This window comes from Alligator mississippiensis, chromosome 3, assembly GCF_030867095.1.
Source record: "Alligator mississippiensis isolate rAllMis1 chromosome 3, rAllMis1, whole genome shotgun sequence".
In the NCBI taxonomy this organism is placed as follows: Eukaryota; Metazoa; Chordata; order Crocodylia; family Alligatoridae; genus Alligator; species Alligator mississippiensis.
Genome location: NC_081826.1, coordinates 263,298,741 through 263,323,843, shown reverse-complemented (window position 1 = coordinate 263,323,843; position 25,103 = coordinate 263,298,741). Strand labels below are relative to the sequence as shown.

Below are 25,103 nucleotides of genomic sequence, written 5' to 3'. Positions count from 1 at the left end.
CAGGACACCACGATGAGTGACTTCCATCAATTACTACCCTCTGGGTCCATCTGTCAATCTGCTGATTGACAGATCTCATACCCGCTGCTTTAACTGAGAGAGAAAATTAAACCCCACTTTGTGGAAGTGATGAAGGTGGATGCACTGAGAGAGAAGTCTGTGGGTTTCTGCTTGAACTTTCTCAAGATTCTGTAGTGCTCTCCCTAGGATTGGCTATATCTCCTACCTCGCTATCTTTTTATTTAATTAGCATTTTCCTTCTCTTCCAGATCTCTAAGAGATACTTGATAGGATTAAGTTTAAGGATTTTTGTTACTCCCCCCTGTGCAATCGCTCTATTTAAATACCATTTTTGTGCAGAACTTTTTCTTTGTTTGAAAGTGTAGCTAGTTCATTAAAAAAACATATTCTAGAGGCTTTAATAGGAACTGGCTATAATTAAAACATTTAATACAGAGCTGTCACACTTTCTCCTTTCCTACCTGTCCATTTACTTACTAATGCAAATAAAGCAATTTTGGGTTGTAGACAGATGTAACAAATGCCTTTGAAATGTTTCAGAAGGCAAGTGTCAGATGCACGTGTCCCATTAAAACTCTAGAAATGGCCAGTGTGTGACAAAAGTGACCCAGGAGGAAGCCAGTGTTGTTTTCTCCATTGCATTTTGCAGCATTCCGTGTTACATTTGTATGCTGTAAGATTGACAAGAGGCTGATTGGTCCTCCAGGCATCCCACAATGCAGCACTCTTTCCTCTTCCCCTTATCCCACTCCCACTCTCTCCAGCAATAGAAAATTATCAATGAACAGTCCTAGCGCCCTGGCTATTGGAAACCAGGAACACAGTGAGGTGCTCTCAGCACCTGAGGTAATGATAGCACAAATTTACTCTGCTCTGCTCCCCACCCCCGGCCACATCTACACGAGCAGTGGACTACGTGGTTGTTAATACATAGTCATTTAGTACTTGCATAGCCAAGTATTAAAATGACTCTGCAGTAGCTCACGTTACTCACAGTAGCTTCCTTGCATGTTTTTTTTTTCTGATGCTACTGTGCAGTAGCATCTTGTATAGACGCGGCCCTTGAGTTGGGGCTGGGAGGAGGAGTGGAGCCACAGGGCTGAGCAGCCTCCTATCATGTATGGTCCATAATGGAAAAGCACCACTAGTGCAGGGATATTGAAGTGCTCTGGCAGGGCCTGTCTGTGGCTGAAATGATCCATTTTGTATACATTTCAAACCCCATTACACTTTGAAATGTTTCAGAAGGTACATCTGTCCTCTCTATTGTTTGTCTGGCTTGGTTTAATCCTTTTAATCTATTTGCTGTTTTTTTCCCCCTAAGTTCATTAACCTCTAGGTTCCTGAGAAATGCTAAAGAATTTGGGAGAGTTGTTTTAATTTTTAGTAATTATTCTGTTATTTTACTAGGAAATAAACGGTATTTACTGCAAAATATATACACCCCCTTGTGTATTAACACCCTTTGTGGGTTATGTGTATATCAAAAGTGTCAGATGTGTAGCTTAATTCAGTGTAGTGGCTGGAGTTGTCTGTAAAATGCACATCCAAAAGTGTGTTTTAACAATGCCAAAAGATAATGAATTTTGCTAACAATCGTGGTTTTTTTTGCTTGTACTTTCAAATGATAAATTTCTTACTGCTCTTTGAGTACTTTCAAACAGTTCTGTTCAACTAAATATTTATATTGGGAAAAGACATGGATCAATTTACAATTTGCTATTGATAAAGTACAAATTCTGTTTGTGTGACCTTTCCCACATCCTAGTTATAGTCTGCATTTGTGGTAATATTTTTTTTAATTACTCACTGCGTTAAAACTCATTAGCATTGAAAACTATTGTTCTCCTTCCTCCCTCCTCCCCCCCCCCCCCCCCCCCATCATATTAATGTTTTACTGAATACATAGAAATGATGCATTTCCTTTTTGGCTTCTATTCCCCAATAGGAGAACTGACTGGAAAATATAAACATGTCCTAATGGAACTAAGAACATTTTTCTTGAAATTTCATTTGTAACTTTTTTCCTACCTTCCCCCAGTTTCTGGAGTCTATTTGGGTGTCAGTAAACTGTATCTGTAGATCTTTCGCCAGGTTCTGATTGCAGTGTATTTCCTTTTCCTATCTTTTGATAGCAAGAAATGTTTAACATACTTTCTTTAAGCAAAATTCTTCACTCAATAACAAGCTTCGCTGTTGTTTCGCCGCTCTAGGAAGAGGAAGTTTCTCCGCAATTGTTTACTTTCCATGAAGCTGTGTCACAAATGGTAGAAATGGAAGAGCAAGTAGTAGAAGATCACAGGGCTGTTTTCCAGGTAAAATGGAATGTTGCAGTGCATTTGTACTGATCAGATGGTTCATGTGGTCCAAAGACAAATGCATACTTTTGGGACATAAGTACTGTTATTGTATTAGTGCACTTAAACTTTCACAGATTTCAAAATAACTGTCCTAGTACCAAAGCCATTGTGGTAAGCTGCTGGGGACAGAAGTCATGCATAATGTTCTTCAGCTCAGCTATGAATTTATTTGACTCAGTGGGTGAAGAAGCTTATTGTTATATATCTTATCTACAAAACTCAGTATTTTTTTTCTGTATTCACAGAACAGTTACTACATTTTTTTCTTTCTTTTTGTTAGCACTGGGGAAACTTTGGTTCTGGCCATTCTTTTATGTTGTCTTTGGGGTTGGAAGGAGCTTACAGAATTTTGAGCTTGAAATTTGACTGCTCAAGACTATATACATCTAAAGACCAAAGCTTCTGGTAAACCATGTCCCCACCAGCACCTTTTTTAAGTGTAGCTGCAGCAGTTTGTCATAGGGAGAGGAGCAGTCTTAAAGATATGGTTTTAAACTATGAGCAGTTAATTTTGCAGATAGTTTAATCAGTTGGATCTGTTTCCAGTTGCATGTCACAAGGCACTGCCTTTTCTAGGAATCCCTTATCACCAGGGGGTCCTGGTTCATGACTGGGCCTCCTGTGCTCTGTAGCAGTGCAGATAATTAAAAATGATACACTGGATGTCAGGGCTTCTAGGTCAAAATGTCTTAAGTGTCTGCCCATCTCTAGCCAGCTGGCTGATCCACTGCTAAAGAATGGTCCCAGGAACATTAAGCAAAATGTTAATTACTGTCTTTCTGAGCTGTGATTTTTGGCAGTGATCTCCACTACGAACTCTACTAGGTAAGGCAGGCCCTGCTTGTTGTGGAAAATTTGTATCAAGATAAGGTTGTATCAGCATTATCGTTAATTACAGAAATTGAATTTTCTACACTTTTCCTATTTTTTTTCTGCTATGGCAGACCTTTTCCTGACAAGAATGAAGGCTTTTTACTTGTTGTGATTCCTTTTTATTTTTTTGTTGTATATTGTGTGTATATGGCAGTGGTTCTCTACATTTTTAGACTCAAGGCACTCCTCAGTAGTCTCAAGGCACCCTTTGGAAAGTGTCAGTTCTAAGTTTTCACTCATTTTTTGATGTCAGAAAAATAACAGAGTAGCTCCTCTGTTGCAGAGAACTCAAAAAGACCACAGCAGGACAGAATCTCTGGGTTTATCTTGTGAATCCATGTTTGCACACCTAACAGTGCTAACATTGTGTGGCACCCTGGTGCACCCTTGAAAGGATTTCAAAGTGTCCTGATTTAGAACTACCAGTTCATGGTCTTGTGCATATATGCTGTAACAAGTTACCTCTGATTTTTTTTTTTCCATAGTATAAACTTGCATTAAAAAGCTTTGTATACTGTATTTTTCTACAAAGAAAATTACAAAGTATATGTTTAAATGGTGGCCAGTCTACTAAACTTGCTGGGAGAAACAGTATTTAAAAATTTTTTTTTTTAAGATATTCTTTTATGGATTTATCTGATTAGAAAATTCCTTATGGTCATTGAAACATGAAGTACAATACAACCTTGTTACAACAAGCCTCATTTATAAAAACACTCCCTGCTTTTAACAGTCCCAGTAGCAAGAACCATTTTTTGTTATGATAGAACAAATTGACTAATCTTATTATAGCAATCGCTGTCTTTGAACAAACTTTTCTCAGTTTCCCATGGGTGTTTGTTGTAATTAAATTGTACTTTGTTTATAAATATGTAATTTAACATGTATATAAAGTAAACTTTTAATAGCAGATTCTAAAGCAGATAGGGACCTTCATTTTGTCCTGCCCATACAAATTAAACAGGTGCCAACCATCTGATCAAAATGTTTTTGTCGGTCACAACAGATAACTTTATCTGGAGCCTTAACTACGGGCTTTTGAGTAAATTTCAAAGATCTCTAATGCTGTATTTTCAAATGCAAGAAAACCTTTTGGGAGACAAAGTGCATTGGCTTTCAGCGGAAACTAGGCGTGTAAGAGCTGAAGTTGCTTTGGAAAATGGGCTGTAAGCCCCCAAGTCACTTCTTGTTTTTCTGAAAGTTTTATTCTTTGTCTGGCTCCTTCTCCCAAACTAGAACTTTAAGAAATAGATGGGCGGGCAGTGTGCCTTCATTGTTAAGATGGGCTACTGGAGACATAATAAGAGGACGGGGAAAGATGTTACTCTGATTTGCAGTCCAAACACACAGATCACTCCATTAGTAGCTTTAACTAAGAAGCTAAGATGTTTCCAACTGGAGTACCTGTTCTGAAAACGGCTGCAGCAGGATCTCCCAGGATAACAGGAGGCTTCCAGTCAGTCAGCAAATCCCTTTTTTCCCCCCCCCCCCATCCTCTTCTCCTTTTCCAACCTGACATAAGGTCCCTTTTCAACACTTGAGAATAGAGACTGCTGTTCTTGCTCCATTGCTGACAAATGGCAGCCACTGGAATTAAGGAATCATGAGTAAAATTTATAAGAACCTGTAGTTTTGCCATATGGGAGCAGGAATTCATACTTGGATGTGTTACAGTGCAGATTAATAAATGTTAGTCTAAGAAAAGCTGTAGAAAAGCAGGAATGACTGTAAATTCACATCTGCTATTTGGTGATATATTGAGTCATTTTTGCCTCTCTTGTCTTCATAGGAATCTATAAGATGGTTAGAAGATGAAAAAGCCCTTCTAGAGATGACTGAAGAAGTAGACTATGATGTGGATTCCTATGCTACACAACTTGAAGCAATTCTAGAACAAAAAATTGACATTCTGACTGAACTCCGAGGTAGACTGGTTTGGTCATTTGTGTGTGTTACTGGTGATTTCTTTTTATGCATCAAGGGAATATCTTTAAAAATGAGCAGCAACTTTAACACTGTCTTGTCTCTCTTCGTCCATCTTGTAACCCAGATTCCATGTGGAAAACAGTACCACTCCATTTCCTAAGAGCAAAGGTGCACATGCATTCAGTCTATATCAGTATAAGGGGAAAAAACCTCCACTTTGCCTTCTTTGTTCTGAGAGGTGTAATTTTTCATAGGTGACAGCTGCTTATGCCTCTGTGAAACAGGTAGTCTCTAAGGTGCCACTGTGCCCTGCTTGTTTTCCTGATGATCAGACTAATGCAGCTAACTGCCTCTTTCTCCTTTGTTCTGGAAGGATGGAGCTATTATGCCTGGTCCTCTAGCTTCTCTTCTCTTACAGCTTCTGCAAAAGAACAAGGTTACTAGGGTTGGAGTGGTATAGTTGTTATAGTCCTGGGAATGTTCAAGAAGTAAAGGGTTATTTTGGTAGTATTTTTTTTCTTGGACCAACTGTATTGCAGGGAGAGATGTCAGATAAGTTTGCAGGTGCAGAGATTTGAGGGGGAAAAAACAGGTACAGCCAGATGCTATCCTGGAAACTAAACACCCACCATGCTTGAGAATGAACTCACAGAAGACTGATAAAAGACAGAAGCACCCAGTCATCAGCAGGAGACCACTTTACAGAACAGCCACTCCATTTTTGATCTTATCGTCCTTGTACTCAAGGAAACCTCCAGAACATGTCCCAGAAGGCCTGAGGACAAACATACATAATTGGCTGGACACTAAAAGCTAGGGACAGTGATTTTATGGCTCATTACAGTTTACCTGATGCCTACCCTGTACTCTGCAAGTTTACAGCCCTCTTCTATTTAAGTGGCTGTTTCAGGTACATAAGGGGTTTAAGCAGAAGTTGGTTTATGTAATATTTAGCTTAGGCAGGTTCTGCTTCTTTCCATGAACCTTGTCTAGCATCTCTCTCAGTTTTGCAATTGGTCCACTAAAAGATATAACAAACAAAACATTTGCGTTTTGCAAAATAACAAAGGCAGGAGAGAAGCACATTCACAGTGAAACTGCAGAAAAACAGAAAGTAGATGAGCAAGGAATAAGTAGTTAACTCCTGCCCCCTGTATCATTTCCTGGCTCTGTAACAGGAGCTGGGGAGAGAGCTTCCTGTTTGGCTGTCTGCCTATTGGAACTTGGAACTAGATCCAGCTCCAAACAGCATGGTTCATGGTTACCACCACAGTTGTGGCTACCAGCATGCCCTCTTCTTTAACAGTCTGCATATTGTGTGCGAGTGTCAGGTGCTGTTCTTCAGTCAAGTAGGATTAAAGACTATTGCCAAAATTGGCTGTTCCTTGCTATTTCACTGAGATGAATTGCTGTGGGTGAGCTCACACCTCTGAGTTGTTGATTCTGGTTATCTTTGGACTCGGACAGATATCACTACCTCAGTAACAGTTGGCGGGTGGGGATTCTTTGCAACCATGACATTAGAAAGAGAAGGTTCAAATCCCATACACTCTGCATGTTCCACAAACTATATCCATAAGTTGGATGCAGCCCAGGAACCATATCGGCTCCAAAACCGTATGCTGGTTCAGGCGTGCCTCAGGAAAAAAAGCTGATGTACTTTTTGTGGTGCTTATTGAATAAAAGGATTGCTTGGAAGAAGACATATAGCTGTGGTAAAATGCTACTTGGCTATTTCCTGTTCTTTGAAAATAATTACAGGCTGCCTTTGAAATAAGGTGCTGCAAGCGGAGCTATGCAGGATACACTCTTATCTCTATTCATAGAACTTGATATACTTATGTATTCTTTGTAGGTTGGGGAAAAGGGCTTGTAGTCAAGAGGCTTGTCATTGCCCATTTAATTTTTGGAGTCTTTCTTCCTCCTGCTTGGAGGGTATTAGAATATTCAGTCAACTTTTCTTGGTAACGTATTGCTTCTTGATTTTTTTGGAACTGGTCTCTCCTTATTGGCCCCAAATTCATCCTTTTACCTCCTTTCTTTTGGGTAGATGGAGCTGCGTAACTGTCTATGGAGTTTGTTGTAGGGCGGAAGAAAGTAAGACCATAGCAAACAGAATTGTCCTTGGGCAGCTTTCTGTTCCTTCCCTGGCCCTTTCCTTTCTCACTACTCTTTAATTCTCTTCAAATTTGCAGTGAAATAAGTAACTGTAAAGAAATTTTTCATTGTACTGTGCAGCTGTAATGACAAAAATCAGTTTCTGCATTTTGGAAAGAGGGGCTCTCAGAGACATTCCTTGTATTTGGAAGTACAGTTACTCTAGGAGGAAGAACGCTGTCAAATCCCAGTGTTACATGCTTTTACAAATGCTTTTGGAAGCTGTATTAATTTATACAAACATATCACAGGCTTCATCCTATACAGAGGCCAGGTGGAGGAAGCGAATGCAAGTAGGTGTGTGCACGTGTTAGGTGATGGTTAAGCAGGAAGCAAACACTCCACTGAGACTGCTACTTTGCTGCTTCCAAGTTTCTTATGCCTACAAATAGGATTAAAGCCTAAGAAGGGAATGAGTTGCTAAGCCATTTGGAGAACATTTCATTTGCATCTTCTGTGTGTGGCATAGTCTGTTCTCTTCCTGATTCCTTTTCTGTGTTCAGTCTCTGCTTTATGTGGTGGAGTGCAATGACCTTGCGCTGTTTGGGCATTGTACAGAGACTTGTGTTCTCAAGGCCTAGCTGTGAGACATGCACTGAGTGCAAGCATTGTTTTGTTTTCTTTTTTTAAAGATAAAGTGAAATCTTTCCGGGCAGCTCTACAAGAGGAGGAACAGGCCAGTAAACAGATCAATCCGAAGAGACCGCGTGCCCTTTGAAACGGGCCTCTGCTGCTAAAGGCTCCCCTGAACCCTTACTGCTGTAGCATACAGTTGTAATGAAATGGTGGCTGTAAGAACTCAACTACTTGAAAGTGTAAAAACTTTTGAAATGTCTGTGGAAATGTCCTGTTTCTTCTTCACCCCGATGACATTTTCAGTTTTGTGTGAAACACTCCTATGATGTCTACAAAATGCTTCTAGACCAGACAGCACAACCATGCAGGGTTCGGATCTGTGAAGCACTTTGTTTAAAATAGTTCATTCATTCAAATTGTGAATCTTTGTTTTGGAAATCTTTGCCATTTTTTGATAATGAAGTAAAACTGTGGACTTGAAAAACTTCACAGTATTTCCTTTTAAATCTGTTCAGTTTTGTTACAAGGCCCAGCTGTGCAGTTCTGTTGTTTGCTTGCATGCACATCTCATCAGTGATTGTACATAACTGCTCTTCTAGAGACAGCTGTGCTTACCTCTCCCCATTCTGTGCCTTGATGAAGGCTACTTGATCCTAAACCTTCTCTTTCTGAAGCACAGCCTTAATAAACAACATTCCTTATTTGTCAATGTAAATTGCTTTTAGTGTGTGTACATTTTTAATGTGTTTCTGGTGACTAGTTCATTTCACAGGATGTGCCATATCATTGAACAGGAACTAAAAGAGCTGTGAGAGTGGACAGACAGCTGGACATTCCATCATTCCATTCTCCTTATTTAAAAAAAGAAAAAAAAAGGAAAGAAAGAAAGAAAAAGAAAAAAAATCTGGACGCTGGAATCATTTGACTCCCATACCGAGTGGTTATATAACTATCAATTTCTTTGTAAAGAAAAAACCTATAAATTAGTTGATGTATAATAAAAAGTAACATTTAAGTATCGAGGGGAGTTGTATCTTAGGGAAATATGGATATACAGTATGTGTACTTTTGTGATAATGCTGTCAGAATAAAGGTGCAATCTGGTCCCTATGGGTAGGACGAGTGTAAAGTGCAGGGATCCAAGTAATGGCATACACGAGTACCTTTTCACATACTGTTAGAAAATTGGCTTCTGATGCATGATAATGTCCATGTACATTAACTGTAGTTTGCAGGTAGTTTTGAGTAGTACTATTGCTTTAAAAAAAGTAGCTAATACCTATTTTTCCCTTTGTACAGTGCCAGCAGCTGAAAAGTGGGTGGATTTGCATCATTTGAGGATTTGCACAATACCTCTACTTAGTGATATAGAAATTTCACCAGTACCTGAAATCTCACAAATGGCGCCATGTGTATCAGGTCTTTTTTAAGTAGTGACATTTGAGGTTTTTTTGCAAGTCAATATCTAAAAGAAAAATTGCCCTTTTCTGTAAGAACTTTGTCAGATGAAGACTTGTAGACCTCTCTAGGAGTTCTCCCTGTTTCCAGGACAGATTCCAGGAGTTCGTATCAGCCAGCTGTCCCTTAGAACTGCTTAAAACTTTTTTGGAACACAAGCCCATTTGTGCAGAGGCTGAAGGGAAATAAAGGGAAGGCAATGAAAAGAGAGCTAAATGAGCCAGAGATTATCTTAGTGTTTTGATGTCTGTGTCTCCCATAGGAAGGTGTAGACTATGGGAAGCTCTTGTTGCATCATGGTAAAAAGCTCCTATGTGTAAACATGAAAGCTGAAACAGCAATGTAGATTTTACACAATGTGTTTAATAAATTAAACTCTGAAACATAAATTAGAGATGAGAATTTACTTCTATGCAAGGCACATCTGCTTTGTAAACACATCTGAATTTTACCATCTAAAAATGTATTTTTAAAAGGCATGTGGTGCTAGAACATGTGTGCACGTTCATGCCAATGACTGTTCTGTGCAGGCTTGTATCATATGAAACCATTCCCAAGCATTTCACTAACTTAACTTCGGAAACGGCTGTGTTGAAGTATCTTTCATGGCGTTCATGTAAAAACGCCATCCATCAATAAGAGACAAATTTGATAAAACCAGCTGCTCTATGGATATATTTTTTTTTTGCGCCATTTAGCCCCGTACTATCCACAAGTCAAAAGTGCTCACTGTTAGTTAAAATGATTGGACATTAAGGCTTAAATGTAGCTCTGCTTTAAAGGGAACAATATATCATGTGGAAGATTTGTGCTTTAGGCATCAAGAAAGCAAGGATCCTGGGTTGATTTAACAAATCAGCTTCCAAGTTTGTCCTGTAAAATGAGTCTAATAAAACATACCTCTGTAAAATGCTCTAAAAACCTCTGATGCATTGTGTGCAATACATTATCAGCTTCCAAAGCATTTTGGTACAAGTAATGATAACACTGTTTACAGAGCTCAGTTTTCACGAGCACCTGTACAAATAGTTTAAATGTGAAAGTGATAAATCTGTATGCCCAGACCTGAAAAAGACACTGATATGCTGGATTATAAATTTACCCAGACTTTAACAGTTTCCCAATAACAGATCTTTTTTCCTGTTTTCAGTGTCATCAGGATTGTTTATACAGGTAATTCTCAACTAGGTGTTTTGTATCTCCTGATGCTTGTCACATCCCCAGACCTTTTACTGACATCACAGATGAGTTTGTATTGGTGCAGAAGCATTATTATTATTGGGTTTTTTGGTAAGAGAAAGCTCTACTTACTAAAAAGGAAGGAGCATAATTTTATGAGCATGACTTGCTGTCTAATATAGCAGACTGTTACAGCATACACACACCTGTGCTAGTAGATGGTGCACAAGACCATTTTCATGTATGTCAATTTGGAAGTTTTAGAAGATAAAATATACCTCAGATGCAGGGTTCAGTTCTATAGTGTCTCTCATGCAAGCCCCAAGAATGGGTGCAGCTCTTACTAAGGGCAATTCTGCTGTTTCTACTGGTCTCTGCAAATGGGAGCCGTACAGCTGGGCTTGGAGTTGTGTACACATGATTCTTAAAGGGAAAAACAAATATATTTTTTATGTCTTGCTGTGGCTTTGTTTTCTCTCAAATGGTCTAGGGCAGTGGTTTTCAACCTGTGGCCCATAAACCACTGGGGGTCTGCAGACTATGTCTAAGAGTTCATGAAAGATGACTATGATCAATCAAAAGTATGTAAATACCCACACTCACAATTCAGAGGGGTCCACACCTCCATTCAGAATTTCCAAAAGGGTTTACATGTTGATTCAAAATTTTTCAGGGTTCTGCAAATTGAAAAAGGTTGAAAACGGCTGGTCTAGAATATGTTCCCAGGCTGTAACTCTGGAAGCTGGTATGTGTAATTACAGGTTTCCCTTGCTAACCATGGGGGTTAGGTTCCTGAAAGTTCCTGTAGTTAGCAAAACCAGCAGGGGAGCAAGGGCTGGGGGAGCAAGGCTCTGCGGGTGGGGGGTGAGGGGCACCAGTGGCATGGTGTGGGGGGAGTGATAGGCAAGAGCAGGGTCATGGGGGGGGGGGGGGGGGGGCTGGTATTTTCCAGTTGTACCCCCCCTTCTCTGAAGTGTGGATGCTCAAAACCGTGGTTGGTGAGGGAAACCTGTATATATTATTGTCTACCTCCCCCTTCAATGGTTTTGTGGCATTGGTTATGGCTAGGGCATCTACCCAACTTGGGGTAGCAGCCAACCAATTTTGCGGATAGATCAGAGCTGGCTGCCCTTTTGGCTGGCTGCCACACACATGCCTCTGACTGGCTGCAGGGCCCTGCCACCCAACACTGACTGGCTGAGGGCTATCAGTCCTGTGACCCCACTCCTTGCCACTGATTGGAAAGGGGCAGGGCTGCATAACGGGCAACCTCTGAGCCAATCAGCGATGAGGGATGGGGGCAGCAGCCATCTTGCCTGCTCCCCTTCATGCTAGCAGCTCCTTCTTTGCCAGGCTGGGAGGACTGCTAGCTTCCACTGTGCAGCCAGCACTTTATTTTTAGTAAGTTTCCCAGCCCCACTCCAGATCTTGAAGACATCACCTGATTTCGCCAAAATTTCAATATTGATATATATCAATATTAATTATTCTTAAGGAAACTGAAAGCAGGTGCCCACCTTCTTTTTGCAGATGCATAAACTGTGTAGACTTAACATCTGCACTTTTCCTTAACATCTTTAATATCATTGGCATTTCAATCAGTACCAAGATGAGGCTATCTGCTTCTGGCTGCAGACTCAAGCAACCATCACAGCATTTGCTAGGGAAAGTAGCCAGTGTATTTTTTGCAACACAGAAAGGGCCTAAAATGATGGGGAATAAATGTCAAGGCATAAATTAGCACTGTTAGCTTGACAATTCTCTCCTTACACAAATGACTCTCCAATTATACTGCATTGAGAGCTCTTTCAGTATAGAGCTTGCTAGAGAGAGAAAAGAGCAAATCATGCTTTCACTCAATGAGACTAACCTTGATACTCCAGCATCCCTTAGATCTAAGTTGATAGTCACTGAAGGCTGTTGTTCCATTAAATTAATGTTTTCCCTTGGTAAGATTTTTTTATGCACATAAACAATTCAAGACTTCCTATTAGACTAAAGAACAGATCCTATTTCAAGATAGCAACCCTTATTTCTTCCTTCTAGACAGAAAGCATGTATTTAATCTACAGCTTTGATGATCACTTTGTTTTCCTACTTGCAATTAACATTGAAAATATGAGGCCATTCACCCATATTTAGTACTAGTTATTAGCTATGAATTTCTCCAGTATTTCTTTTCAGTCTGGCTTTCCTGTGAAGACTCAGTAGTGTTGGTGGCCCTACTATACTCTTGCTGTGAATATACTTCTTTACTTTTGAGTCTTGCTGAAGAACTTGCCTCTGGCAGTTCACCCAGTACAGGGAGAAGTCGTGAGACAAAAACAACCACTATTAATAGGCTGGAATTTACCTTTGCGCCTGAGAGCATGAACAACTTCAGTCTTGACTTGCAAAGCTAAACAGCGTGAAGGGATACTCTATACAAACAAGGCTGTTATCAGCCTTTCACCACCCTGCAGCTACTTGTACAGAAGATGGGAGATACAGGATTCCCTTGCCAACCATGGTTTTGAGTATCCATGCTTCAGAGAAGGGGGGGGGGGGAACGGTTGGAAAATACCCCCCATGGCCCTGCTCGTACCTCTTACTCCCATGACAGTCCCCACAGCTTTGCTGGTGCCCCCCACCCCCAGCCCTGCCGGTTTTGCCAACCACAGAAACTTTCAGGAACCTAACCCCCATGGTTGGCAAGGGAAACCTGTAGTCTATTTTTATGGCCATAGGGGAACAGGATAAGGAGCAAGGGAAACTTTCCTTAGGAAGAGTATTCTCACTCTAAGGTGGTTAAGCATTGAAATAAGCTTCCAAGGATGAGGAGTCTATCACCTCTCTAGGTAGCCTAAGAGCAGGTTAAATAAATGCTTGTCTGCCATGGTTTAGAAAGGAATAATCCTGCCTTCAACAGGCCAGACTAAACCGGAGGGTGGGCAAAATGGCGGATCCAGCCAGGGACCAGACTCCATTTCCCAGTTGCCCCTGCCTGTGTTGCTGTGGCCTGTTTCCATGGAGACCCCAGCAGCAGTGGTACTGGGACAGCCTGGGGCCAGGGTTTCCATGGAGACTGGTTCCAGCAGTGCTGGCAGTACATGTGGCTGGTCAGGAAGGGCTTCTGCAGCTGGGGCTGGGATCTTGCAGTTGTGACAACATAGTCGAGCCAGGGCAGAGCCATGATCTGCAGCCTACACGCCCCTACCTGGGGCAAGTGGGCAGCAGATTGCAGCTCTGCCCCAGTTCTGGACCATACTGTCACCACTGCAAGATCCCAGCCCAAGAGCAGCTCCGTGGCCCAGCTGTGTGCTCTGCCAGCACTGCTAGGGCTGGTCTCCACAGAAGCCCTGGCTCTGTGCTGTTGTGGCCCTGCTGCTGCTGGGGCTTCCATGGAAACTGGCCCCAGGGATGTGGGCAGGCGTTGCTGGGAAACAGAGTCTGCCACAGGCCCACTCCCACCCACAGGCCAGACTTTGCCCACCCCCTGGACTAGACTGTCTCCTGAGGTCCTTTCCAACCACATTTTTCTATGGCCAGTTTCTGCTAAGCATTTTACATGAAAGTGGTGATATCAGTTTCTTAATTTCCTAGGCATGTAGTTTTGGTAGTAACAGCTAAGTGTTAGTTAAGACATGTTTGGAAGTTTAAAAGACCTGTTTCAGACCTTTGTAAACTGGCCCTGTCCATAGTACCAATCTACTTCTCCCTGCTTCTGGAAGAAAAAGTAATAGAAATACTATTCCTAGTATAAGCAAATCACTATGAGAAGAGTTAGGGATAGCTACCATAAAAAAGAAGCCATGTTCAGAAAAAAGTAAACATATATTTTAAAAACGTTTTAGGAATGGTGATAGCATCTTTCAGCCTCCAAAATAAATCTCCGTTAGCTAAAATCGAGTCCTGAGTTGCATTATGAATGTCACGTGGTATGTAAGGTAGTATGAAGTCTAGATTCAGAGCGAGTAGGCTGGGTTGACATGATGGTTGCAAATTCACACTGTGGAGTACAATTAAGTCAGTCCCAAGTTTTAAACAGTTTATCTTGATAGAAGTTACAAACTTCAAAATACAGAAGAGCTTCTAGCCTGTTTCAAATAGCTACACAGCAGTTACATAATGAGTTTTGTATACTGCTAGATTTTTTTCATAGGACGAATTCATCTCAAGACAATCATTTTTGTTCCTCTTGGAGAATTTAAAGTCCTCCAGGTTCTGTCATCTATGAAAAGTGGATACCTTCTGAATTGAAGCCATGCAACAATCTGAAGATGGAGGGGGTGGGGGGAAAAAAGTTCATTACAATATGCATTAATTCATACTTATCATTCACTTTCAAACTACTTAGATAAAGAAAAAAAAAAGTAGTCTCAAAATATATTGGCAGTCATTTCAAGCAATTGCAAGATTTGTGCACAGGATTCTTATCAGGGGCTCAATTTAAAGAGGCATGTCCAGTCACATATTTATACTAACTTTCCTTACCAGTTTGGCTTTCACTATCCAAATAAACAGTTGATTTCAGACCTATCATTCCAGTAGCCAGTAATTTACAATGAGATGGGTTGTAGACTAGCCTCTGTTGAGAAGTAGTCTCTTTAATGTAGCTCTTCACCTGAAAAATCTGTTCAGAAAATGTGGCCAACTAAACAATAACTAAATATACCAAACTGGATGTGAAAGACATTCTTTGGTGTCTTCAAGCGTTCTAGTCCATTTCCTCTCTGCTCAGCATTCAAATGTTAGCACTGGAGACAAGACCCACCATTTAAAACATTCTGAAGCTACATGAATTTTCTAATGGCCTCAAAAAATAATTGCTTGCAGAAAAAGATTAATGGTAAATGTAAATGGATACAGAACACATTGCATGCAACAGCTGAGTATATTATATTGGTCTAGAAGACTGGATTTCTACTGCCACAAATTTGAACACTAACAACAAGAAAACAAGATCGTTGATATGACAGTTTCCATTGCAGAATTTTTGGTCGAATGGGGTGAATGCTTGAAAATCATGAAAAAGGGAGAAGAGAAGTATATGACACCAGTGACAGTGAAAATTAAGGTAAACAAAGTTATGCGACAGAAGACAATTTTGAAGTCAGTTCAAATGACTACCGTGTTATAGTAAAAGTGGGTAGAGAGTGAATGTTAAGTTAATTACAACTCTGCAAAACAGCAGTCTCTTTCTATATGAAATACTTGTTTCTTCATGGGGAGGCAAGGGAAGGGGGGGAAAAAAAAAATCAGGATTCTCTCTTTACGGTGATAAACCTTTATCTAGTATGATGCCACGTGCAGGCTATGGGAATGGAAAAATATTTGAATCAAAATTCTTTTTTTCAAATGGAAATTACATAGAGTTGGTAGAATAGTTATTTAGAGATGTGTAACTAGAGCTCCAGATGAAAACCTGAGACAACAGGAACCAAAGGAAAACGAGTTTACTAATGATGCAGCACAGTTTAACTGCTAGCAGTCCAGGAAAAGTTAGCAACTGATTTAGTCTTCTGTACCAAAAGTGGGGATTCTAAACGTGTCAGTGAATTAATCATTGGTTCTTAAAGCTCTCTAGGCCATCTCGTGTTAAGACTGTACTATAATTACTAAGGTGCTGCTTTCTCTAGATCATCATCTCTCCTCAAAGTCTGACATTGCACATCATGAGTGGAAAGTGTTGGTAGTCACCAACAGTAACCTGTTCAATGTTGCTTGAGCACAAATAACATGCAAGAATCTTGAAGAGACAGAGAAGAGACTTACCTAATGAAGTCATCTATATCCATCGATCGAGCCCGTTTTTCAGAGTATCCTGTGTTTTTTAGAACTGTCTGTATTTTCTCTGCTATTTTAAAGTTTTCTGGTATTTCCTGTCAGTGTAAGATACAATACAGATTAGTTATTTCTTTAGCATTAATGGTATATAAAATAGCTTCCTTTGTAAACATTCACATTTCTAAGCATCCAGCATTTGCAGGCTTACATCTGCAAGTGAAAAACGGGTTGACATTTCTTTGTCAGGGCATATATTTGGCATGGTTCCTGTTCCTTTCTCAATCTCAGTTCATGCAGCACCTAGGACTACTGAGCTACAATAAAATCTATTTTCCCCTTATGTACGTGTGCGTGTCTCATCTAGCATACAAATGCAAGCACAAACTAGATAACCTTTTCAGTTTAAAAAGTCACATAACATACCTGCTGAGGTTTTCAGAAAGCACAAACGGTTCACTGAATACTATGTTGATTCAGTATGATTAAACAGTATCAAATATGGAAAAGTCATTTCAATGCATTTTAAAAGAACATACTTATAGTGAACATAGCAATGATGATAGTTCCTGTATGCTTTGGCATATGACACTAGTCCCAGCAAGACTTAATCAGCTCGATTTACTCTCGGCTAATAGGACAAAAAAACTACTTCCCAATATTGGCTTAAAAGAAAACAAAACCAAAAAAACTGAGGCCTCCTGTCCCCTAAACAAGCGAAGGTCCATATAATCTTTAAGTAGCACTTTATTTGGATTTAAAAACAAGTCTTAGTTCTGTTTAGAACAATGTATAAAAGGTAACACTCACATAAAGTTTAGTATAGAAAAATGAATTTGCAGAATCCGTAACACAAAATCTGTCATTTTATACTATGTATTCCAGCTTCAGTTCATACACCCCATCAATAAATGTGGGGTGAGGTTAAGAGTCTTTTTTAAATTGTGCATTGATAGTAAGCAGAGACTGCGATGCAGCAGCATCCAATTGAGAAAGACCAGAGAACCAGACAGCACAGTGAAAAACAAATGGTAAAATAAAAGTTTACCTATACTCTGAAAAGATGCTGTTAAGCACGTCCATTCATAAATAGATTGTACCATAACAGAGGGAGGTTGGGGGTCAAAATTAGTCCAAGCAGTCCATTCTCAGATCTGCTCATGATTCCAAGATAAGTTGTTTACTGATCAACACATTCTCAGGTGTTTTTTTATTTTTTGTAGACAGTTTAAGATTTACTTAGACGACTCACTATAGGCATTTTAAATAATCTTGTCTAGTTAGGCATAGTAAACTACACACCCCTGTTGATCACTACTTGGGGCAGGGGCGGGCAATTATTTCAGCCAGAGGGCCACTTACTGAGTCTTGGCAAGCCATTGAGCGCCGCATGACAGGCAGCCAGGGGCAGATAAATATGAATTTTCTACATTTTTTAGGGGCCCTGCGGGCCAGATAAAATGACCTGGTGGGCCACATCAGGCCCACGAGCCGCATTTTGCCCACCCCTGACTTAGGGCATCAACAACCAAATCTCAAGGTCTCTTCATTTTCTGAAATACTCATTTAAGTCCTCACTCCTTTTAATAATACAGATATTGTTTGAAAAAAGCCAAAACAAAAACCCAGCGAGTGCTTTTAGTAGGTAGTATTTTTTGTGAGAAATAGTAACTTTAGATGAAAGGCTTTTTGTATCCTTCAAATGTATTGAAGCTCCATTTATATACTCTCTAGTACTTAACACACGTGAGATGCAAGTTGCATTTAAAACATTAAAAAGCAAAATAAACTTACAGTGTTATGTACAGAACAGTGAATTCGGTAATTATGATCCAGCAGCTGCTCCACTGCACTTGATCTGAAAGATGTAACAAAGGTAATGTAGTGAGTCTCAACCAAAACCCACTTTAAAACAAATACATAAAACAATTCCTCCCCACTGTCCAAAAGACAATTTTTCTTCTGTGACCCAAGTGGCTGTTGACTATTCTTCACTGTAAAAGTAAAATTAGCTGCACTGACTAGACTGTGGTGGTTCTCTTATATACAGGTTACTAAGGGCGTACCAATAAATATTTTTTGGGCCAATACCGATGGCTGATTATTAACAATCCATAATCAGCCGATACGGATCCATTTGCCAATATGCAGCCTGGCAGCTTGGAGAGAAGCGTCTGGCTGGTAAGATTGTTGGGGGAAGGCCAGGTTAAGGCTGCCGTGGTGAGGGGCGGAGCGGGGCTGGGGCTGCCCAGCCAGGGCAGGGAACAGGACAGAGCTGCAAGCGGCTTGTCTGGGGGAGGGAGTGTCTCCGGCCACTGCGCACACCCCCAGCAGAGGCATGGGGGCATGTGCCCCACAGATTTGTGCACGGGGTGAGGGTGGGCTGCTGCTGCATGCTCAGGGCTGGGTGGGGTTGGGGACAGGACTGTGCTCGGGGATGTGTGTAGCAGCAGGAGCCAGGCCCCTGGACAAGCCACTCATGGCTCTGTCCCATGCCTTGCCCCATCCCATCCAGGCAGCGCCTGCCCCTGCCCCACTCCCGCCCTCACCATGGGGGCCTTGATCTGTGCCCCCACAGATTTGCCAGTCAGAACACTGCTCTCCATGCTGCCCGGCTGTACTCCTGGTTGTGTGCATGCTGCAGCTGCATACATGCACGCAGCATTTATTAGCAACATTACTGGACACATCAGCCCAAAAATGCCAATTGTCAATGTCAAATTTCCTTTTAATCAGTGCCAATATGATATGGATTGAGAGGTGCACCTGTACAGGTTACACAGGAAAGGGTTTCCCTATCCAATTCCAGCTCTGCAGTATAAGAGTCCCTAAATATCCTGATAATATAAACCTGGCTTGCTGCAGAATTAGGCTAGATACTTGCACAGGAGAAACTAATTACTGGATAAATTCTTTAACTATGCAAAGTGCTTCAAACAGAAATAACTTACTTAAATGCTGCAGAGAGCGTCTTGTTTTTCCTTACAAAGGCTATCCTTACTAGACCATCCCATTCCTGAAACACAAAATAGACCATATTGGCCCTAAGCAATATATAGCTGCAAGAAATGAATTCAGATAAAACATTGGACTGGCTATCACTAGCTTCACAACAACATTGAACAAGAAGTAAAAGTTAAGAATTAGTAAGAGACTAACAATAATGCCTAGTCCAGGACTAAGAAGCCAAAAAGTCTGTTGGTAAAAAAAACCCAAAAACTTGCAAGCAAATATTCATGTGCAGACACAGCAATCATCCAGACCCAGGAATGCTCAGAGGAGAAGGTAATCTTCTGGCTGAAGAAAATCTGGTTAAATGTGTGCATGGCTATAATAGCAAGTCTTGGTTCTCAGGGTGTTTTCCTATCCAACTGCAATATTCCCCTGGAAATCAGTCTTCTGATCTTTAAGTGATGGTGCACGGTTTTAAGGGTTCCAAGAGATTCTTCTTTGCTCCTGAACGTATGGCTTCAGTAACCAAAAATCCCTTTTGTGCATGTTGAGGTCAACTGAAAACAGCTAGGGAAGGGGACAGGTACTTTCTCCTAACCACCTTCTGCTGGCCATTAAATTGTCAGTCTTGAAAAAAAGGTTTTAAAGAGAGTTTAATTGGAAGCCTCACCAAACAGTTCAATGATGGAAAGAGACAGGGATGCCAGATCAAAAAGAAAGGGGCAGAGATTTGAGATCAGTGAATACTTATTTGTATGACAAAAATTTACCTGAAGCAAGTGTATACACCATTCTGAAGATGGGTTAAATAACAAAACTGACCTGAAAGTTGATAGGGGGTGGAGGGTTCTTTGGCTCTATCCTGACAACACTGGATTCAACTTTGGGTGGAGGCCTGAAATTATTCTTTCCAACCTTTAAAACATGAAAAATGTGATAGCAACAGTCACAAACAGTAGCAAGTAAATGCCTACATGATTTAAAAAGCAAGAAACAAAATCCTCTCCAATCTTTAACCTGAACATCTAAGAATCTACAGTGAAATTATAAAAGGGCTTACTTTCATTAGATGATCCACACGGGCTAATAGCTGTGTGTTAATAGAGAGTCTGCAGTATAGTTTACTCCCTGGTTTTGCAACCAAACGGAGAGCAAATTCTCTTTGAAACATAAGTATTGCACACCTGAGAAATAAAGAAATGAAAACTTGATGCAAATACTTGAATCAAAACCCTTATTGCTTTTTAAATAAGCCCCTATTTTGAACCTCTGAAAGCCAAAAGTTTCCTTTGAAGCAAATTAAGTAATCAACTAGAAGCTGTCAGCCCCACTGATTTAAAATAATTATTTACATATTATTGTGTTCATTATTTTACCGGGTTAAAATACTGCCAACCTTGTCCTACGCATGACAAATTTGTTGACTGCTAAAACGCTGACTAGTATCTAATATTGCTAATTAGCATGACACTGCTGAGTAGGAATCTGCAAAACTGGCAAACTAAAATAAAAACAAAGTGATTTGTTTTTGTTACTCATAGAATTTTATTGTAAAATTAGGAAAACATAGTGCCATTAGCCCTATAAATCCAACCTTCCTAGTATCACAATGATCAGTAGCATAAAAACATCAATACTCGAGTGTACTGTATGTCTACTACCTGCCAGCAAATTAAACCACCTGCAGAAGCATGGATGCTGTACAACTGTTTTAAAAATATATGAAATTACTTTGATTTACCTTGCAACTGCCCCCCTCTTCCCCTTTCTACCACATCAGACCTACTTCTCTGTAAGGCCCTGCTTAATACAAGAGATACCCAACTTATCCCAGGGATGGTCAACCTGCAGCAGAGACATCGATTCTTTATTTACTTCAACTCAAGCTACATTTCTTATGCCAATGCTGCATTTCTCTCCTAGATACTGAAACTAGACAAACTTCCGGGTCCTGGAAACTGCCACCATGAATGCTATGCAGGAGAGTGTTTCCAGCTACTGGGTCCAAAGGGCTGTTTTAATAATCCCAAATTGGATTTTCATCTGTATAACTGGTCTTTATTTTCCATTAAGCAACCCACTGCTCATTTCTTCTACATACCTGAAGAAAGGTCTATGCAGCAACAGCTTGAAAACAAAAGGTGAAGAAATCTAAAAGGAAAAACACCATTGTTAGTACATCACCTTATTAAATATCATCAAAAATTAGTTTCAACTGTGATTCCACTGCAACTGTTTTGCTGTACCTGATATGGCAAGTTGGCTACACATGCATCAAAGAATGGTAAATCGCTTTTGAGAACATCTCCAACTTTTATTTCAAGTTTGTTTGCCAGACATCTAGGAATGGGGTTGGGAGGGAAGGATGAGGGAGGAAAAGCAAAAGCATCATCTTAACGCACGCATCTACGGATTTGAGGCAATTAAAATGCTGTAAAGCTTCTTTTTTAAATATACTATTAAAACTTACGTGCCCTGGACTCTTTTATGAAGTTCACCCACAAGTCGGGTGTCAAGTTCACAAGCAATGACCTGAAAGCAAAGTATATATTTGCAGTTTTAATGAATAAATTTATATGAATAGACTTATTACAGATATAGGGAACATTTTTTCCCCCAGAGATAGTAATACAGGCAACTCCCGCTTAGCACTCTTAACTGGGTCCCAAAAAACTGAGTGTTAAGCGGAATAGCGTTAAGCAAAACCAATTTTCCCATAGGAATTAATGTAAATAAATATAATTCGTTAGTGCAGCTCCCCACTAGTACTAGTCTACAGACCTCATTCTGGCTTTCACCTGCTTCAGTTCATTTTAGGACATCCAATTTAAGTTCCAGCGTTAAGCTTTGGTGCTGTTTTTTCTCAGCACTTGCAGTTACAGAGTCGGTTGCACATTTCTGACTCATGATGATTGATTTCAAGGGTCAAAATTAATTGCTAAACAGAGCACAAAAGTTTTTGACAAACCAAGATGGTAACACAAACTGGAGCCAAATTGCACAACGAAGCTGCGCGTTGCCAATGCACTGTAAAGCTAGTGTACACTCCCTAGTGCCAGCTACACAATGCCCGTGAACATTATAACAAAACTCACTGAACGTCAAGTGGAATCAAGTATCAATGTAAAACAAGCAGTACAGCAAAATAGCGCTAAGAGAAACAGCATTATGCGGGGGTTGCCTGTACTTAGAGATGAAGCTCAGCACCTGTTTCTTACAACAAGAATTAAAATGCATTAAAAGGACAAAATGGCCATATCATTTAAGAAACTACATGTAAGCAGAGCTATTCTTCACATAAATGGTGTGAGAAGCTTCTTCTGACATGACAAATGCTCAGAAAAGGAAAGATTACTGCATATGAATAGAGCATTAAGACTTCTTTTCACTTGAATTAGTTTGGTGAAAACACAAATGAATAATTCCTAACTCAGTCTTACCTTTTTAACTTTTTCTAACATTTTTACTGTCAAGTTGCCAGTTCCAGGACCTACTTCCAGGACAACATCTGTGGGTCTTAAAGCAGCCTAGAAACAAATAAGATAGTCTATTCCAAGGAAAACATACTACCTTCCTCCCCTGCCCCTCCCCCACCACGGTTGCTGTCATTTTGGTCTTAACAAATTTACCTACACACACCAGAAGGTTGATCCTGTACAGGATGAAGCTGACAAATGAGGTATTGCTACAATAGCAGTAGCAAGGGCATGTCTGGGGACGAGGGCAGGATTGTCTTGGACAAAGCATATACACACACACACGGATGACTGGTGCTGCCTTAGTCGGGGGGGGGCATGTATCCCTCTGTGACCAGTCCCGCTGACTGGGGGTGGTCCCCCCACGGCTGATCCTGCCAGCCAGGAAGCAGGGTCCCCCCCAAGGCTGATCACTGTGGGCAATTGCTACAACTGCTTCCAGGAGTGGCTGCGGCTGCTTCTGGGAGCAGCTGCAGCGATCGACCGGCGCTTGGAGGGGGGGGGCGGCGGCACCGGTGCTCCTGCCTGCCCCCCCGCCCATTGCCTAAGTAGTAAGCATGGCCAGTCAGGGAGCACCAGCACCCTCAGGTGGTACATGTGTACTCCTGTGCACCCCCTATGCATCGCGCGTGCGTGTGTGTGTACACACATCTCAAGAAACCTTAACACAAAGGCAAGCAATAAGCCATATGTTAGTCTGAAAAACAGACCAAGGCAAAACCAAGATGAAAGATGTCTCTCAGCATCTTGGAGCTCTTTAGGAAACAGCCAATGGAGGGGAATGGGATGTATGAACAGGACATGGCACAGAACCACAGTTCCTTGCACCAAGTTTTAGATTGCTTCGAGAGGCTCATTAGGAAACATCCTTGCACCAAACTATTCAGCACTCACCCATGGAAACTGCTGCTCACTCACTCACTTCTCAGTGACTGCTTGGTTGGTTGATGCTCGGAGCAGTGCACTGGAAATCATCTGAGAGTCTGAAACTAACCATTATCAGAGCCTACACAGGGGAGCGTGGGCCTTCCCCAAGGCCTGCAGAACCAGCCATGTGGTACTGTCCAAACGTGTGGGTTTATTATATACAGCAGGGCTGTGCAACAGGGAGAGGCAGGGGGGCTTCCAGGCTGCCTGTGGATGTGGGCCTCCTCCCCCAGCCCCACGGTTCGGCAGTCAGGAGTGAGCTGGCCTGCCCTGGCCCTGTGTGGGGGGCAAATTAGGGAGCCAAGATGCCAGCAATGCAGGGACAGCGCAAGTGAGTGCTGCTCGGGGCTGTGGGGAGAAGAAGGGAGTCGGGGGGCGGGGTCAGCTCCCCACTCTGCGCGGGGGGGCCGTCTGCCTGCGTTGGGGGGCAGGCAGGAGAGGGGGAGGGGGCGGTCCTCGGGGCTCCCGCCGCCACGCACCTTGTCCACGATGCTGTTGACCACGAGCGGGTTCTTCAGGACGTGCTGCCCGAGCCCGGTGTTGAACACGACGCCTGCTGGGAAGCGCGGCCGAGCCCGTCAGCTCAGCGGCCCCGCCCCCTCCCCGAGAACACGGCCCGGCTGAGGCCGCTGCGGAAACCAGGGCCTCACCCGCCCCTGCCAGGCCACGGCCTGCCCACTCACCGGCGCCGCCGCCGCCCTCCCGGCGCTGCTGCCGGGCCCGCCGCTCTGCCTTCGCCTTGGGCATGGCGCGCTCGGCCGCACACGCACCTCACGTCCCGCAGACTGCTTCCGTCCGAGCTCCGCCCACGCCGGAAGTGAGGCTGGAGCGTGACAGCCAGGCTGGGGCCACAGCTCCCAGAACTCCCCGCGCTCCGGCATGGCCGCTGGCGCCGAGATTGTATGTCACGTCCGGGGCGGGGAGTCCGTCAGCGGAACAACGGTTGCCCTGCGCATCACGTCACCGCGGCCTGGGCCCCGCCCCGGCTCCTGCCTGGCGCGCGGGTGCTGGGGTGCGCGTGCGCTCCCTGCGGCCGGCGGGGCAGGGCCTGGCTCGCCCCGATGTTGAGCCGTCCCTGCAGGCCAGCGCGGGCCCCAGGGCTGGAGCAGGTGTCAGGTGGCGGTGGCACAGGGCCCAGGCCCTGATCTAAGCACTGGGCCCTGAGCCTGGTGCAGACCTACAAGGCCAAGTGGAGGTGGCATGGGACTTCATACTGGTGCGTGGGGGGCCAGACCCCAGTGTGCTGGGGCCAGCTGGTGCAGCATGGGCTGAATCCTGGTGCACGGGGTACAGTCTGGTCCTGCACCACTCATCTGGTCTGTGGGGCCAAAATGTTGAGCACCGCTATCCTGGTGTAGAGATAAAAACACCACAGAGCAGAAGTAGGCAAGCCCTGGCATGCGTGCCACACGGCTTTCTGCTTGGCACGTGTGCC

General features: G+C 42.3%; 2 protein-coding genes across 8 annotated transcripts in view; one reads left to right on the top strand and one right to left on the bottom strand.

Moving 5' to 3' along the window:
- KIF2A (kinesin family member 2A) overlaps positions 1-10,031 on the top strand; it is a 107,151-nt gene extending 97,120 nt beyond the window's left edge. For all 5 annotated transcript variants that reach the window (XM_019495957.2, XM_006263746.4, XM_006263745.4 and 2 more), the window contains 3 exons: positions 2,235-2,336; positions 5,044-5,179; positions 7,970-10,031. In XM_019495957.2, coding sequence (XP_019351502.1) covers positions 2,235-2,336; positions 5,044-5,179; positions 7,970-8,055 — 324 coding nt within the window. In that variant the 3' untranslated portion in view covers positions 8,056-10,031. The remainder of the gene's footprint in view (positions 1-2,234; positions 2,337-5,043; positions 5,180-7,969) is intronic.
- Positions 3,561-24,498, bottom strand: DIMT1 (DIM1 rRNA methyltransferase and ribosome maturation factor). 3 transcript variants are annotated; one of them, XM_059725148.1, is made up of 12 exons: positions 24,352-24,498; positions 24,148-24,224; positions 22,706-22,792; positions 21,736-21,797; positions 21,512-21,605; positions 21,367-21,416; positions 20,326-20,449; positions 20,088-20,180; positions 19,265-19,329; positions 18,108-18,171; positions 16,305-16,411; positions 3,561-5,601 (listed from the first exon to the last, which is right to left on the bottom strand). In XM_059725148.1, the coding sequence occupies exons 1-12, from the start codon at positions 24,413-24,415 to the stop codon at positions 5,523-5,525; spliced, it is 966 nt and encodes a 321-aa protein (XP_059581131.1). In that variant the 5' UTR covers positions 24,416-24,498; the 3' UTR covers positions 3,561-5,522. The 3 variants fall into 3 exon arrangements, with proteins under 3 accessions (XP_059581131.1, XP_059581132.1, XP_019351652.1); XM_059725149.1 differs by having other exon boundaries at positions 24,148-24,221; XM_019496107.2 differs by lacking the exon at positions 3,561-5,601 and adding an exon at positions 14,345-14,803 and having other exon boundaries at positions 24,352-24,493.
- Between the last annotated feature and the right edge of the window lie 605 nt (positions 24,499-25,103).

Coding starts and splice junctions, on each gene's coding strand:
- DIMT1 (XM_059725148.1), bottom strand. CDS start 24,415: ATGCCCAAGGCGAAGGCAGAGCGGCGGGCCCGGCAGCAGCGCCGGGAG. Junction 21,606..21,735: donor CATAAAAGAGTCCAGGGCAC/GTAAGTTTTAAT, acceptor CCCCATTCCTAG/ATGTCTGGCAAACAAACTTG. Junction 20,450..21,366: donor CTGCATAGACCTTTCTTCAG/GTATGTAGAAGA, acceptor TTTATTTCTCAG/GTGTGCAATACTTATGTTTC.